This window comes from Callorhinchus milii, unplaced genomic scaffold, assembly GCF_018977255.1.
Source record: "Callorhinchus milii isolate IMCB2004 unplaced genomic scaffold, IMCB_Cmil_1.0 Scaffold24, whole genome shotgun sequence".
Lineage (NCBI taxonomy): Eukaryota > Metazoa > Chordata > Chondrichthyes > Chimaeriformes > Callorhinchidae > Callorhinchus > Callorhinchus milii.
Genome location: NW_024704765.1, coordinates 8,764,023 through 8,780,986, shown reverse-complemented (window position 1 = coordinate 8,780,986; position 16,964 = coordinate 8,764,023). Strand labels below are relative to the sequence as shown.

General features: G+C 48.3%; 1 protein-coding gene across 2 annotated transcripts in view; it reads left to right on the top strand.

Annotated features, from left to right (window-relative positions):
- LOC103184214 (MORN repeat-containing protein 1) overlaps positions 1-16,130 on the top strand; it is a 44,291-nt gene extending 28,161 nt beyond the window's left edge. For both annotated transcript variants that reach the window (XM_042343766.1, XM_007902108.2), the window contains exons 11-14: positions 11,547-11,692; positions 12,289-12,371; positions 15,265-15,341; positions 15,803-16,130. In XM_042343766.1, coding sequence (XP_042199700.1) covers positions 11,547-11,692; positions 12,289-12,371; positions 15,265-15,341; positions 15,803-15,966 — 470 coding nt within the window. In that variant the 3' untranslated portion in view covers positions 15,967-16,130. The remainder of the gene's footprint in view (positions 1-11,546; positions 11,693-12,288; positions 12,372-15,264; positions 15,342-15,802) is intronic.
- Positions 16,131-16,964: the final 834 nt, after the last annotated feature.

Below are 16,964 nucleotides of genomic sequence, written 5' to 3'. Positions count from 1 at the left end.
CTGCTTTATTGGCTTGATTAGAACACATCTGCCCCCCTCCCTCACTGGAAGCTTTCCTCCCCGGGGGCTATGGGTTGGGCAGTTGGGGAGGGGAGGGGGATTTGGGCGGTATAGGAAGTACTGTGTTACAGCCATGTGCTCTGCTGATCAGCCTCTCTGATCAGAGGCCGCCTGCTAAAGTGGCTGGTCGACAGTAAGGATTATCTCTCACTTTCTCTCCTGCCCTCGGCAATTTGTCAGCAGCTCTCGGCAACGTCTCAGACCCATAAAAATGAAAAATGAAAAAAAAATTGCGGAAAAAAATCTCTTTTCCCGATGCCACCTGATTAACAGTTTGCCGCTGAATCGAGTCCTGCGATCTGACCTTATCATCCCATAACCTCCCATTGAGGGTAAGGCACTAAAGGAGAGCTCATTGCGTCTGCACCAGCGTGTGAATAACAGAAATTAATGAGCCATTACTTCTCCATTATAATTTAACAGTGCTTACTTCCAATACCCCCTCCGTCTCATCCCCTCTCGATCATTACCACCAACTTAAATTCTCTTCACTTCACTTAATTGGTGCCAGTTAAGGAGGTCTGTGACAAGCCTGTCTGTTTCTTAACCCAGCGTGTTCCAGTCAGGGCGCTGGTAACAGTGCGAATGTTATGCGCAAGGCAAGATCCAACCCTCAATACAGACTCGAGTCTCCCTGCTTCTGCTAATTGGATTTCAGATTACTGGTGTACTGTCAAGCGGCTTGCCAAATGAGAAGGGCAGATAACCTTAACGTACCTTTTTATTACTAAGGACAAAAGAGGGAAATAATTGAAATGGCGCTATAGTTTATAATTAACGGCTTGTGTTTTTCAGCAGCATGAAAGGTCAATTTTCCACAACATGGTTTTATGTACTTTCTGCGGTCAGCCCTCTCCTGTCAGTTCCACAGCGACCGGGCAGCGGTTTGTGATCGAGAGGTACAGGCGTAATAAGGTGTAATGATAGCGTGGCCTAGTGTAGACACACTCGAGAATGGTCTGGGAGTTCATGCTGCTTAATATACAGGTACATTTGCAGTGTGTATTACAAGGCGTCTTGTTAGATAGTTCTCTCTCCCTTTCTATCATAAGGTCTCAGCCTGGCTCAGTTGATAGCACTCTCGCCTAATGAGGCAGAAGTGTTTGGGGGTTCAAGTCCCCATGTTGGGACTTGGAACCCACAATCTGAACTGATACCCCAGTGGAATTGACACTGTCCCATCAGATGAGGCGTTAAACTGAGCTGCCCATCTGCCTGTTTAGGTGGATGTTAATAATTCCAAGTTATGATTTTGAAACGTTTCTCCCATTTTCCTGCCTGATAATTTGGTCACACAATCCATGACTGCTTGTGGGACGCTGCTGTGTGCAATCGGCAGCCCACAAAATATACAGTCAATTCACTTTACAGTATATTCTGCGAAATGCTTTGAAACGTCTCGAAGACGTGATAATGAGCTGTATTAAATGCAAGGATTATAATTATACACTCCCAGTGATTTATGGGACCTTGCTTTGTGCAGCAACAGTGACGGCTACAGAAAATAACGTCTTTCCTCTAAAGTGTAGTGACTTTTTTGTGGGAGAATGATGGGTCAATCGGCCACCTTTGCTATTTACTCTGACATTTCTCCTGCGCATTTACGCTCGTGCCGACAAAATCGCTGAGGAAATCCAGCGAGGGTGGGGGTGGGGGCGGGTGAGGGGTATGGGGCGGAGGAGAGCAATAGGGTCGGGGATGTTTCCCACACATAACTCCAGATTTTCGTAACTCAAGAGCAAAATCCCAGCAGATTTTACGCAAAGGTTCTCACAGATTTCCACTGACCCTGTCTGTAGGGTATCCGTGGCAAATCTGTTCCAGATGATACTTGGGTGTGAAGCGGGGGTGGGGGTGGGAGGGGGGCTGGGGGGAATGTAACAGCCGATGGATCAGCCGAAGCTGTGAAGCGAAGGCAGGGATGAGATCCTCTCTGTAGCTCTGGTCTGCACCGAGCCTGGGAACCGTTCTGCTCTCTGGAGCGTGCAGTGCTGTTCAGGCACCAGATATTCCACTGGAGTCAGTGCTGTAAGCGCTCTGGGACAGTACCCTGCGTGAGCTAATGCAAGTTGTCATTGTTGTTGTTCACAGCAGCCAGGATTCAGGAGGCTCTCACTCGTTTTCCGACCCCTTTAAAAAAAGCCCCTTTTAAACTCATCGGCCCCAGCACCTCATCAGGCTCTGCCCTCTCTTCAGAGTATTTTGTCTTTAAAACTTTAGATTTCTACCTGAACTGGCAGAGATCGTGTGATCTTAGTTTAATGTCTGTTTCAAAGGAGGCACCTACGACAATGCAGCTCTCCGTCACAGCACTAATGTCAGCCTAGACTATGTAATAATAATAATCCTTGCATTTGACATAGCACCTCATCACATCTTTGAGACTTCTCAAAGCGCTTCACAGAATATACTGTTAATTGAATTGACTGTATATTTTGGAGCGAGACGCAAGAGCCAATTGCACACAGCAGTCTCCCACAAACAGTCGTGGATTGAGTGACCAATTTATTATTATGTGATTCCAAGTCCCGACATGGAGCTTGAACCCACCACATTCTGACTCAGGGACAAGAGCGCTCCCACTGAGCCTGGCCGACACACACACCTTGAGAGACTCAAATTCAGGCTCAAACATCGAAGCCATTTTTCAAATATTTACGGAAAGCTGGCTTCAAAATTCCGACCGCATTCAAGTATCGTCCACAATTTGCGTGCTCCAGAAAATAAAATCAAGTGAAATAATATAAACGTCTCGTGCCTGGCCCCAGGTGGAATATCTGGAGCCTGAACGAAGCGCACACATGCTTTTATCGAGCAAGAGAATAATTGAGCGCAGGAGTACAGAAGTTGCCTTTTCCCACTAGTGCATCTCTTGGCAGAGTTAGTAATCAACGACTGAGTCTGTAGGATTCTATCATTTCCTACAAGACAAGAGTCCGAGATTTACAATTTGCCGCTGAGGTGATACAACATGTGTTTTTAAATGCACGAGAGATGAAATACGTAAACACAAACTGCGCGCTACACATCCACTCGCCCTCTAGAGCAATTTAATAAATTCCCCAGAGAGAAAGAGACTGCCATCTGTTAGCCTGTCATTTCCCATAACGCTATGTGGCAATTTTCCAGACAGTCTCTCACGCAATGTTTCCCCCCGCCTGCCTTCTCTGACCTGGCACAGTAAAGCCACAGGAGAGATAGAGCTCGCGAAAAAAAAGACTGACTAATCATATCCTGCTGCTCGCATCAGGAGCAAGCGGATTAGAGACAGCGAAGGTTCCTCTGTTCCTTTGCAGGTGGCAAAAGAAACATGATTTTTTAAAAAAAGTGTGTGTACAAAATAGTTATTTTATGTTCAGTGTGTGTATGTGTGTGTGGAACACATAAATGCCTAACTCTGCGGAAACAGCATTAACAAACTGACATTTCTACAAATCTTTATCACCTTCAACGAACGCCTGAAAACCTTTGTCTTCGACCGTACCTAAGGTCACATCCCCTTCCACTCGACTTGGCATCGTGCTCCGCCATTGCCAAGCGCTCTGGGACGCTACCCTGCAAGTTGTTGCGGTTGTTCAAACATCTCAACGCGCTTTACACTAATCGCTCTCAAGTGTAGTGACTGTTTTTGTAGGCCAATGCAGCAGCCATTAAACAAGTGACCAACAATCTGAAGGATTGTTGGCAAGGGCGTCTTTTTTTGACTCCATTTAATACAGCCCCTTATCACATCGTTGAGACCTCTCAAATCGCTTCACTGCATATACTGTATATATATATACAGTGGAGTGACTGTGAATGTTGTAGCCGAAACGCAGCAGCCAATTTAAAAATAGAGGAGTGTGTTTCTCCCCAATTACCACCCAGTCTAATCCCATTCCCTTCTCACTCTCTTTCCCCCCCCCCCCCCCCCCACCCCATGCCATAATTAGGGTTAAAATATTAACAGTTCTACACCAACGATTTAGTTTGAAACTAAATTTAACAGCAGTGTGTAAATCCAGGCCAGGCTGCTTCGCACAGCTCTCTCCTCATCATCTTTGGAGGCAGATTAAATACCACAACAAAGAGGCTGAAACTCAGGCAGCGATGCCAAGATTAAACCAATATCACAAAAAGCCTCAGCCACAAAACTAAAGTGTCACCGTGAAAAGATTTACAACCAAGGCAGCCGCACTAAAGTTCACACTCCCTGGAGGGCAAACCAAGCCAGGCCTGTCACTCACACTGCTCACTCACAACTGTTTCAGCTGGGTTCAGTCAGTAACACACTCACTTCTGGATCATAAAGGTTGTGGGTTCAAGCCCCCCCACGTCAGGACTTGGAGCTCACAGTCTCGGGTGACATGTGAGTGCAGTGCTGGGGTGGGAGGTGGGGCACTGTGCGGCACCTCCGTCCTTCAGATGAGACATTAAACCAATGTCCAGTCTGTGCTCCATTAAAGAGAAGGGAGTTTCTCCCGGTAAGTCAGTCATACACTTCATAACTGTATACGTGGGGCCTCGCTGTGTGCAAAAGGCTGCGCGTTTGCCTTTTGCAAGCAAAAGACTACGTGTACACAGTCACTACACGTGGCAGCAATTGCAGTTTTGATATTGTAGGCGCAATATTAAATGCAAGGATTATTATCATTAGAAGTGAGTTGCATTGGTACAGGGGAACCTGTGAGAGGCACAAGTGGACCAACCTTTGAGGGAAAGCATTGGGACCTGTGATATGGTTGGATTCCTCCGCCACCCCACCTCTTCGATGTGTTTTGAAACATGGAGCAGAGATTGCCCTCAATCGGAGATTGTTACTCAAACCGCTGAGCTCAGGGAGTTTCACTAATCTGCCCCTGAGTGATTCCATTCCCTGAGTCTGGATTACTGAGCTGGATCTCAGTGTAACTGGGCCGGTTTGATGACTGCACCCTCTTAGGCACGGAGCTTGGATTTCATTGAAATCCCCTCTCTTTCACATGCCTGTCTACCAGGAGAGGGAAACTCGCAGAAATGAGGAATTGGAGCTTGGGTGAGCTCGAGCCCACAAGGCTCGTTTTTAAACAATTTCTCATCCCGAACTATTCACATACTATTCAGCGCCTCTCACACCGAGAGGACGTCTCAAAGCGCTTCACACAGCGGCTCAGTGTACGGGAGTGAAACTCAGTGTACAAGTTGCTTTCACCCCCATCTTGTCCCAAGAACTGTCTTGAAGCACTTCCCAGAATGAGATTCACTGGAAACAAAGTGATTTGTTGCTGTGGAGGCGAACACAGAGGCTAATTTGCCAGCAGCTCCCACACACAACGACGAGTTGAGCTAATTAATTTTAATTTGTGGGGTGCACTTGGCAGAGAGAGGCATTCACTGGGTAGAAAGCGCTGGGTTTCTTTGAAGTAACAGCACTGTGTCGGGGAGTGGGGTGGGGGGTGGATGAGGGCGTGGGGAGGGAGCCTTGCCTTAACATCCACCTGAACCACAAAATGCAGGCGGGATCTAAATTAATGACTCAATTGAAAAATGTGATGATGATGATGATGACCTGCAAAATAATAAACTTGAAGATGATGTAGAATGTCGCGTAGGTAAGTGTGGCAGGTACTGTCCCGGGCACAGTGACCAGCCCATCCGTAGAGATTTTTTATACAGCTTAGGTCCAGCACTTTGGGACGTCCTCTTGACGTGAAAGCCGCTATACAAATGTAATTGGTTGTTGTTGTAGGTCTATTATGAAGGGGTGTGTAGAGAGAATGAGAGAGAACAAGAGAGAGAGAGAGATAGGGGGGGGAATAAGAGTGATAGAGGGAACGAGAGAGTGAATGAGAGAGAAAGAGGGAGAGAAGGAGAGAAAGAATGAGAGGAAGGGGTGGGGGTGTGGCAGGAAAGCATTGAGAATTGCTCAGGTATGGGGGAGGAGTAGGAACGGTGCCTTGCTCTCTGCACTGAAGGTGATGAAGGCAATAGCTCTCGAGACGAATAAAAATCAGACGCAAAATAAAAAAGGATTATTACAGAGAGTTGAAATTGGGAAATCTATTATAATTTATCGCTCTCTTCCACGCAATTATTCATACAGCTCTGCCTTGCCGCTTGACCTCCTGCAGTTGGAATCTCTCTGTCCCTCGCGGGTGTTTTATGGGCTGCAATTTGTAATATCTGCAGTGGAAATCCAGTTCACCCACTCCTGCCCGAGTTCCCCGCAATCATTTCATTCCAAGTTGCTTCAGTTTTCCCAGAGTTGCTCACGTTTTATTGCCGCATGTCTGGAGTGATCCTGATTGTCAATCGCGTCAGGTGCAGGGAGGCAGCAGTGACTGCCTGGCTTCATCTCTGCACACCTCAGCACATTCACCAGCAGTCAGATTCTAGGTGGACGAAAGGGACAGATATCAAGATCCCCAATTGCAGAGCCTCACCCCATCTCATTATCTGCCCACAAACACACAGTCACTACAGTGTTTGCTCCTACGCCTCCTTATGCTAATCATAATAGTAATATAATAATCCTTGCATTGGATATAGCGCGCCTCATCACGTCTTCTAGACGTCTCAAAGAGCTTCATGTGACATATTCCCAGTCTGTTTCCCACTCAGCCCTTTGTAGCCTGGCAGATTCAACTCAGAGCAATACAATGCAATACATTTGTATAGCACCTTTCACGTCGGGAGGATTGAAGTCCTTTCAAGGCGCTGGATTGGAACCTGAACTCATCCCTGCCTGTGCGATTCAGTAAGTCACTAAATAAAGTCACTCTGCCTCAGGGGCAGAGCACAGAACAACAACTGCACGCACGAACCAGACGTGTAGATTCAGAGCATTCAGCCCTCGGCTTTGACATAAAGGCTGTGACATACGGAGGGAGTTGGCCTCAAAGCAGCTTAAGCCTGGGATGAGCCACACTCTCGCTGTCCTCCACTAAGATTAATAACAAGGGTACGGAGAGAGAGTAATGAGGCACCTTAATCACCCGGCTCTCACATCGCTCTCTCTCGCTGCCGACCCAGTTAATTGATCTGTATCGCGCCGAGCTATTTCAGGACTGCAGGGCTCACGTCAGAGGCATGGTTCTTCGGATGAGCTCCCCCTTTCTGTACCTGTCCTGACGTGAAAGGCACTATATAAATGTAATTTTTTGTTGTCGTTATTCAATATCCCACAGTGGAAAAGAGAAGGGAGTTTCTCTCTGGTGGTGTCCTTGCCCGACAATTCCTCTCCCCCACCCCGATAAACTCAGTCGCTCACTTCATAGCTGTTTGTGGGACCTTGCTGCAAGCAAAACAGCATACACAGTCACTACACCAGAACGATTTGCCCGTGGAGCGCTGTGAAACGTTCCGACACTCTGTCCAATGAGCAGGATTATTACCCGTGCCCCTGCCAAGGAAGCTGACAGCATCGGAGGTTTAGAAGTTCTGCTGGTGAACGAACAGCAGAGTGAAACGAGTTAACTAGGGCCCAATTTCCTTTGGCTCTGAGATGCCCTTCCTTGTGCCTCGCGCTCCTGTGTGATAGGCATGTCTGCTTGAAAGGAAATTGGCATGTCAGATGTAAGGGTCACGCATCACCCAAAGCCTCCCCCTTGTCTACATCAAACCCACTCGAGCTCTAGCCTCTGTTCCTAGTAACACGTAGGGAGGAGTGCTGCAATGGGAGCATAGCATTCTCTGACCTTGCCCTGACTGCCTAACGTGACATGTTGGCAGGCTGCCTCCCAGGTACAGGGCACGGTGACTCACTGCATCACTTTGGTTGTACTGAGATTTTTTTTGATTTTTTTTGGCTCTTGTTAACGTCGAACTAGGCAATCAGCGTCTGCCCACAGGCGCCTGTGACTTTGCTGTAGCAGAACTTCGAGGACGAAGTGGCTTCACTCCAAACAAAGGGCAGTCACAGCTTTCTGCCATCCGGAGAGAGAGAGAGAGAGCACAGAGACCCATCTGATCTTACACAGGAGATAAATGGAATAGTCAGCCAGGTGATGGGGCACATATCAACCATGATCTAATAGAACGGTGGAACAGGCTCGAGGGGCTGAATGGCCTACTCCTGTTCCTAATGGAGTTAGACCAGAGAGCTCCAGTGGTGGAGAGAGAGCACCAGCACGAACACAATGGGCCCATTAGCCTGGCTCTGTCCTGTCCTGCCTACATAACAACAGTCAGTGCACTTCAAAGCAGTGATGTGAGCCCATATCCCCACTCTCAGAGGGCAGTTCTGTGGCAATGAGTTCAGTTAAAGAGACAAAAAATGACAGGAGTATGGATTAGGCCATAAACAGCCTATAACTATTTATGTCCCATTATTAGGCACCACATCTGTGAATTTTATGGTAATTGTCACACTGTACTTGCCAGCCAGGGAGTGCCTGGTGATTTAGTGCAGTATTCGGATATCCTATTCAGGTTATCAGCGTGTAATCATTGAGAGGGTAGTAAAAGTATAATTAATTGACATTTTGCTCCTGGAGAGGTCAATTCCCTTGTTCTCAGCCCCGCTGTTCTCGGCTGCTCCTCCTGCCGTTCGGCTAAAAGTGAGTGTGTGACCTTGGGCGGCTGTGTTAGTTATGGCTGTGTTAATTAAAGGAGACACACGGGGAGTCGCTCACTGGCTGCTTCCCTCTGTGACCCGAGCTGAAACTCCGCAGGTTTCTCGAAGACAAGAGAATAAAGCCTCGATCCCTCCCTTGCCTCCCTCAACGTCCGTCTCAAGACTCTCCTCTTCGCTCGAACCTTCAGTCACTCTCCTACCTCTACCTTCCACTGCCCTCCGCCCCTGATCCCAACCCCCCTGCTCGGGTCAAAATCTCTGACTGTCCAGCGCCTTGGGACGTCCTCCTGACGTGAAAGGCGCTGACAAATGTAATTTGTTGTTGTTGTAAAGAGACGGTCTCACTCAGAGCGAGGGGGTGGGGTGAGGGAGTCACTTACCTTTCGTCTTAAAGCACTCCAGGCAAAATGGTCATCCACCCCTGCAGAGTGACAGAGGAAGGTGTCACTTTAAGTGAAAGGAACTATAACTTGAGTTTGAAACTGCAGACAATTTTATCAGGGTGTAATTTATAATAATACTTGCATTTGATTCGGGGCAGCTGCTGTTTTGCCTGATAATGGCCGACATCATATTGATCTGAGAACCGATTCACTTAAAGAACCCAATAGGTGCACAGTTGGCTGCCGCATTTCTCCTGCAAAACATACAGTCACTCCACTTTACAATATATTCTGTGAAGCGTTTGAGACGTCTTGAAGACGTGATAAGGCGCTGTATCAAATGCAAGTGTTATTATTATTATTAATCTCGTTCACGGAGGCTGGTCCCTGCCATATAAGGGAGCGTCTCAGGCCACATAGATAGTACAAAGGAGGATGATCCTCAATGTTAGAGGGATGAGCTACAGAAACTGACCAGTTAGGCAAAGCTCTTCAGTCTTCAAAGGGTTATCTCTGAGGAGAAAGACCTTTTACAGGTATATAAAATGCAAAGTGAAATTGAGAAGCGAACTCACAGCTCTTGACAGCAATTATCTGTGATTGTATTTGTAGACTTGTACAGCAGTAAATTTGCCCCCAGCAATGTCCTACAAACAGCCATGAGGTGAAAAACCAATTAATTCTGGGGCATTGTCAGCCAACGCCGCGGGATTTTTAACATCCGCCTAAACAGGACGTAGACTCCTGGGAAGCTCTAATGTCTCATCCAAAGCACGGACTTTATATGATACAGCTTTTTCTCTTGGGATGAATGTTGTGCAGCTTCACCACAACAATTGGGATCGATAATCCCTTGTTACTTTGCTGATGGGAGTGGAGTGTGAAGTGAATTGACTTTGAAACGCAGCAGCCAATTGAGCACAGCAGTGTCCCAATAACAGTCATGGATTGAGTGACCACATTTTTTGGGGGAAAGGATTATTATCTCCCAAAAGCGATCCGCCAATCGACTAACAACTGGGTTCTTACTTACTGTTAGGTAAACAGGCAGCTGGAGTAAGGAAACTTGCTTGATGTTTCGCCCTGCCCGGTAATCGAATTTGAGTCCTCGCTTGCAAGGCAAGCGCACTAACCACTACACTACGGGACTCCCCAAAGGGGTTTTGGGAGAGAGTTCCAGAGCGCGGAGCTACTGATACAAGGACAGAGGGCAACATATCAGAGTGAGGGAGCTGATGGAGAACACATCCAATAAGATAATAATAATAACAATAATAATCCTTGCATTTGATACAGCGCCTTATCATGTCTTGCAGCCATCTCAAGGTGCTTCACAGAGTATAATGTAAAGTGAATTGACTGCATATTGTGTGGTCGAAACGATGAAACACCAAGGAGCAATTAAAGAGGACTTAATGCAGTTTTGTTTTGAGAAAGTCAGGTTTGTCATAGCCAGCACATGACTGACGGTCTCATTGTTTGAATCAGAAGTCATTCCCCTCCTCCCCACCCTCTCTCCATCGCGTGTAGAAGCAGAACCCCCTGTGACAGCTACTTTCAAAAGACAATGACGTAATGGGGTATAAATAGAACGCTTGTGAGCAGCTGCCGGGAGCGAGGCGAGACGCCAGCCAGTCAGCGAGGTCACATTGGCAATGCGTGGTGAATGATCTGCACCATTTCCTGACCCCCCCCACCACGTCCCTTTAAAGGCACCGTAATGAATAGTCGATATCACTGATTACCCACTCAAAATTTAATTAAGCCATCCAGTTATTACATTAGCACTTATAGTGGTAAATGGTTTTTCACTGCATCTTAACTCGCGAGCTTGCACTGTTGACAGCGAAGGATTATGGTGCGAGCCGTTATCAGTGGTACGAGATGTCTATGTGTGTGTAGGTATAAATACACGCGCGTACGTGTTTTCACACGCATATCACAACACTACTGTCTGTCGCAGTGAGAACGCAACTCGTGAGACTTGGATCCACAGCCATCTGAGCCGAGCCCAGCACAAGCAATTGAGGATCTTATGCTACGAGTCATAATTAATGCAGCAAATTCAGTTTGCAAATAATAATAATCCTTACGTTTCACATAGAGCCTTATCACATAGTTAAGACATCACAAAGCCATTACAGAATATACTGTAAAGTGAATTGACTGTATTTTTCGGGCAAAATTCGTAGTCAATTATGCACGGCAGTGTCCCGCAAACAGTCGTAGATTGAGTCAGCACATATTTTTCTTTTTGCGGGAGGGATTATTAGCTCAGGAGAGTGATCCGCCAATCGACTCACAACCGGGTTCCTACTTACTGCTGGTTAAACAGAGGTGTGTGGAGTAAGGAAACTTGCCTAAGGTTTCGCCTTGGCTGGGAATCGAACCCGGGTCCTCTCGTTTGCGAGGCGATCACGCTAACCACTTCACTACGGGACTCCATATAAGAAACCCAACATACAAACACACACATATATAATATATCTATATATAAAAAAACATCATCGCTCCCCTCTAGCCTGAGTACAAAGGTCCTTGTGAATGCTGACACTATCCCTGTTCTGCAGGTAGTCCTGACACTTTATCCGAGGTTTTCCAGACACTGCAGAGCAAGGTCAAGGTGGAGGCAGGCTGTGCTGCTTTTCAGGATATCGCGTTGGCCCGTCCGCCTCCCAACTACAGGCCCTTCATGATCTCCGACGAGCAGGAGAAGGTAATTAACAAAGAATAACCTCAAAATGTTTCACAGTAACACACACATCTCTGTTAACTTGCAGTAAGTAAGTTAGTCGATTGGCGGATCACTTTCCAGGGTAATAATCCCTCCAAAAAAATAATAATAATTTGGCCACTCAATCCATGACTGTGTGTGGGACGCTGCTGTACTCAATGGACTGCCGCGTTTCGCCCACAAAACACACAGTCACTACTCTTTCAGTATATCCTGTAAAGCTCTTTGTGACGTCTCAATGACGTGATAAGGCACTATATCAAATGCAAGGCTTATTATTATTATAGTGTAGTGACTGTATATTGTTTAAGTAAACCCAGCAGCAAGTTTGTGCCCAGAAAATTTGTGCTTGGACAGACTGAAATCAAGTCCCAACGTGGAGCTCGAATCCACAACCTGTTGAATCAGAAGCAAAATGACTATGCTGGGCTGACACACACTGAGCCGGGCTGACACTGGATTTTAAAGTTAAGCGATGAGACTGCGGCTTAGGAGAAGGGCAGAGGAGAGAATGATGCCATGTGAGTTGTTCTTTGAGTCACACATGATGACTGGCTCTGTTTTCTTCTCTCTCCCAGATGCAGAAAGTGTCCAAGAAGCCGATTAGTCGAACGATAATCGAGAAAGCAGCAGCCTTGCAAGACAAGACTGGTGAAAACAGGTGTGTGTGCGCACAGCTCAGCACAGCACAAAGGCCTCTGTGTAGACGCTAACACAATGGCCCGGGCCGAGCACAGGCAGGAGCCAGTTGTTAGCTGACAGAGAAACATTTTCCTCCTGTTCTTCAGCTGAGCTCCCTGCGATAGGAAGCCAGCCTCCGAGGAAGCTTAGAGTGAACAGAGAGAGAGAGAGAGAATGTGGTTCCCGAGTGCAAACTGCACCTTTCCCAGAGCCGGATGGCCAGGTTGGCTCCCAGTAGCGAGGTCTGAGATCTGACACACAATTAAGAGCATCATCGGTTCCAGGCAGTACCGGAACTAGTCTCTATCATTCTCCTACGAAACACACAGTCGCTTCCCTCTACGCTGACTCCCAGGAAACGCTCTGAGACGTCCTCCCCCACATAGATCAAGCTGAGAATGAAGCATTCACTCCCCTCCCTCTCACCCCTCCACGCTGGACTTGGGTTCAACTGAATGATCTGCAGACTTCACAAAAACTGCCATCTCAGCTGCTCAGACCAGCCAGACACGCCACTGGCTGCTGCTGCCATTTCCCTCCCACGCAAAGTTCAGGCGCAAAGCCTGCTCTGCTTCCGAGTGTGGCACTGGATTCCAAGCTGGGAAGGAAGCGTGTTGTGACAACAACAGACTTAGCGCCTTGCAGCAATGTGTCATAACATGAGCTGGCAGAGCAAGGGTGACACATCAACTGTAACCGGCGCAAAGCTGGGTGGGGGGAGAGCACAGCCAGAGAGCCAGGGTAAATTCTGAAACGCTTCCAGACACCGCGATGTTTATAGGCTCTGTATCAAACAAGAGGATTAATAATAATAATAATCCTTGCATTTGATATAGGGCTGTATCACGTCATTGAGACGTCTCAAAGCGCTTTGCAGAATATACTGTAAAGTGTAGTGACTGCATTTTGTGGGCAAAACGTGGCAGCCTATTGCGCAAGCCAATTATTAGCCTTATCCGAGGCGCAGGGGGGGGTTAACGACGAGGGCTATGCAGTTGGCCTAAGCATCCCCCAGGCTAGTGAGGGGCAGGAGTAAAAGTGTGGACGTCCAAACCCCCCACACCCCCCATATCTGACCATGCAGAGAACTTTGTTCTTGTTCAGTACTTGACCGTACCACTAGGGGGAGCATGTCACTGTGGCCGAAGCCTCCAATCGGGGTGTGGGTGGGGGTCAGACCCTGTCTGGTCAGCATAGTACTGCCTCTCACTCAGACCCTGTCTGGTCAGCGCAGTATTGCCCCTCACTCAGACCCTGTCTGGTCAGCGCAGTATTGCCCCTCACTCAGACCCTGTCTGGTCAGCGCAGTATTGCCCCTCACTCAGACCCTGTCTGGTCAGCGCAGTATTGCCCCTCACTCAGGCCCTGTCTGGTCAGCGCAGTATTGCCCCTCACTGTAAGAGAGGTGGGAGCGGTGTAAAAGCACCTCACTCAATGCCTCCTAAATCCAGAAGAAGATCCTGGAGAATTTTTTTCATAACCAGAATAAAAATAAGAGGAAACACAAAGTGTTTCTCGGGGTTTGAGCTGAACGTTAGAGGTTGTCTGCCCGCCCGTCTGTCTGCCTGTCTCTGTCTGTCTGCCCGACTGTCTGCCCGTCTGTCTGTCTCTGTCTGTCTGCTTGTCTGCCTGTCTCAGCATGCAGTCTATTCGCTCGTGGTAAATAATAAAACAAAGCAGGTGTAAAGGCCTGAACAGAGACCAGCTGGGCTGGCGGATGTGATTTGGTTGCTGTGGGCTTAAATGTTAAATCCCTGCTGCTCGGGCTGAATATTTGCCTCCTGACGCAATGCTGGGCTCAGAATGTGGCACAGACCGGGGAGCGGATGCTGCCGCTGAGGTAATGGCTCCGCCAGCTGTTTTAACCTCTTCTCGCCTTGCGAGGGGGCTCGCCTTTGCCGCATCTCAGGTTTAACCAACGTTGGGTCGCGCACGAGAGCGATCAGAAATTTGCGTCGTTCCGTAACGTCAGCAACACGCCCAGCGTTCACCGTCAAATGGCCATCGTTCATTTAGGCGGATGCGTTCTACGTACAGCAAAGTCCCACAAACAGCTGCACGGGGAGATAATAATACAGTAATAATAATCCTCGCATTTGATATAGCGCCTTATCACGTGGTGGAGACGTCTCAAAGCATTTCGCAAGACGTACTGTGAAGTCGAGTGACTGTGTATTTTGTGGGAGAAAACCCGGCAGCGAATAGCGCACAGCAGCGTCCCGCATAGAGTGGTTTTGGGAAGCAAGTTGGGGACACGTCAGAGGGGGACGATGGTGAGAAGAGATTTGCAACGTGCAAACCTTGATTGAAGACTCGAGTTTCAATCCAGCGCCCGTCTGTGGCATTGCCGCTGAGATCTTTCGTCCCAATTGTTGTGCACAAACCGCCCCCGGCGCACGACACTCAGCGCTGTGGCCTCAGGGGATCATCAGAAGCTTGTAACTGTGGCCTGGCTGGTGCCCCAGGTAGTTAAGCACAAAGCAATCCGGAAACCAGCCTGCGATTACCCGGCCACACTCGCACGCACATCATCCCCTCCTATTCTCAAGGTGAGCAGTGCCGGGCCACCTGTGCTCACATTTAAAGGAGGAGTTCACCTGTCCTCCCACTTAAAGGGGCAGTGCGCCTTGTTCTTACGTTCAAAGGAGCAACGTGCCTTCTCTGTGTCGGCAACGGGGGAGGCTCTGATGCTGTAAATTGCCTCCCCCCCCTCCCGGGAATAAGGCTTTGTCGACCGCATTGCCATTGCTTTAGACTCTTCACGTTTCAGATGTGCCCAGGATTTTAGCAAAACTCTCAACTTTATAGAACTTTTAATAAAAACTGTTATTGCTATTGTTGTTGACGTTGGCTCGGCTTCCTCTGTGTTCCAGGATGAATCTAAGGAAGAAACTGGGAGACAAAATGAAGAAGACGGTGAACAATGTGGCCCCTCAGATCGTGAGGCCGGGTAAGAAATGTCAGCGGCCTCGCTCAACGTGTCACTGATCAGAGGAGAGGATGTCCCGGGTCTTACAATCAGTGTGGAGGAGAAGAGAGGGGAGGGGAAAGGCGAGTTAAGAGATGAGAGGGGAGAGGAGAGGATGATCCCCAGTGTTATGGAACATAAGAACATAAGAAATGTTAGACGAAAAAAAGACCAAGGTCCATCGAGTTCGCCTTCCACCTTCCTGGCGGTCGCGTGAATAGAGAACGAGCTGTGAGCAACACTAAGGTAAGGGAGCCTTGAAAAGGCAAATCTGACTTGATAGAGATTTTAACCAGGATTGAGAAAGGAAACCACAGAATAATACTCTCAGATACTGTGTGGCGGGGGGAGGGAGGGAGGGGGAGAGAGAGAGAGAGAGAGAGAGAAAGGAAAAAAACGGGAGAACTGACTTGAGGTTCGAGGAAGATGCTTTGTGATTTCAGGTGAATACATCATCATGGTGAAGGACATCAGCAGCCCGCCATTCCTAGGCCGCAAACTGCAACCAGGTTTCTGCATCCTGATGGTCATGCCACGCTTCCAAGAGGACAACCCGGAGTCCCACAAGACAACGATGAAATTCAGCAGTAAACACCGCGGTAACTGAGTGGGGTGGGGGGGATGGCGAGAACAGGGGTGGGGGTCAGCAAGCCGGGACGGTCTAGAAAGAAACACTCAACGATTACGCCCCCCTCCACCCACCGCCCGCACCCCAGAGATGAGTCCTCTGGTGTAAAAGAACGTCAAAATAAATTAATTAATATAAAGAGTAGTGGAAATCTGGAAATCTCTCTCTTTCCTTCCCTCAAAAGGCTGTGGATTGTGGCTGGATCCATTCACATTTTCAAGACTGAATCATAGAATTATACAGCACAGAAGGAGGCCATTCGGCCCATCGTGTCTGTTCCAGCACTTTGAAAAGAGCTATCCAAATCAATCCCATTCCCACGCACTCTCCCCATAGCCCTGCAAACTTTTCCTCCCCAAATAATTATCTATCAGATGTTAGACCAGGGTATCAAGGAATATGGGACAAAAGCGGGTAATTGGAGTTGAGGTACAGATCAGCCGAGATCTAATAGAATGGTAGAACAGGCTCGAGGGGCATAATGGCCTACATGTATTCCTTTGTTCCTATGATGTCTACTCTTCCCCCATGCACACCCCCACCCACCCCACCCCTCAGCCATTCTTTGTACCTGGGTCCAAGGGTCTGTTCTGGGGGTGGGAGGTGGGGCGGGGGGGGGGGGGTCGAGCTGACCAGCACTTCTCTCAGTCTGCTGTTTTCTGAGATAACGTGGAAAAAAGAATGCTTCAGATAAAGCCACGTGTTCGGAGTACACTTTCACTTCCCTAAAGTCACGAGGATCCAAATTGGTTCTCAGCACCTGGCAGCACGTGAGTATTTCCTGTCTTGCTGAGACTGTAGCCTCTCTCCCCTGCCCCTCCACGCTCCCACCCCTATCCTCCGCCTCACCCCCACCTCCCCCTCACCCCCAGCGGGTTTCGATGAGCTGCTCTGGCTGAGGTCACGGGTTCAGTGTATCAGATTCAGTTTCGCTCTGGGTCCATTTGCGTTAATTCATGAGGGAAATCACAGTTTTG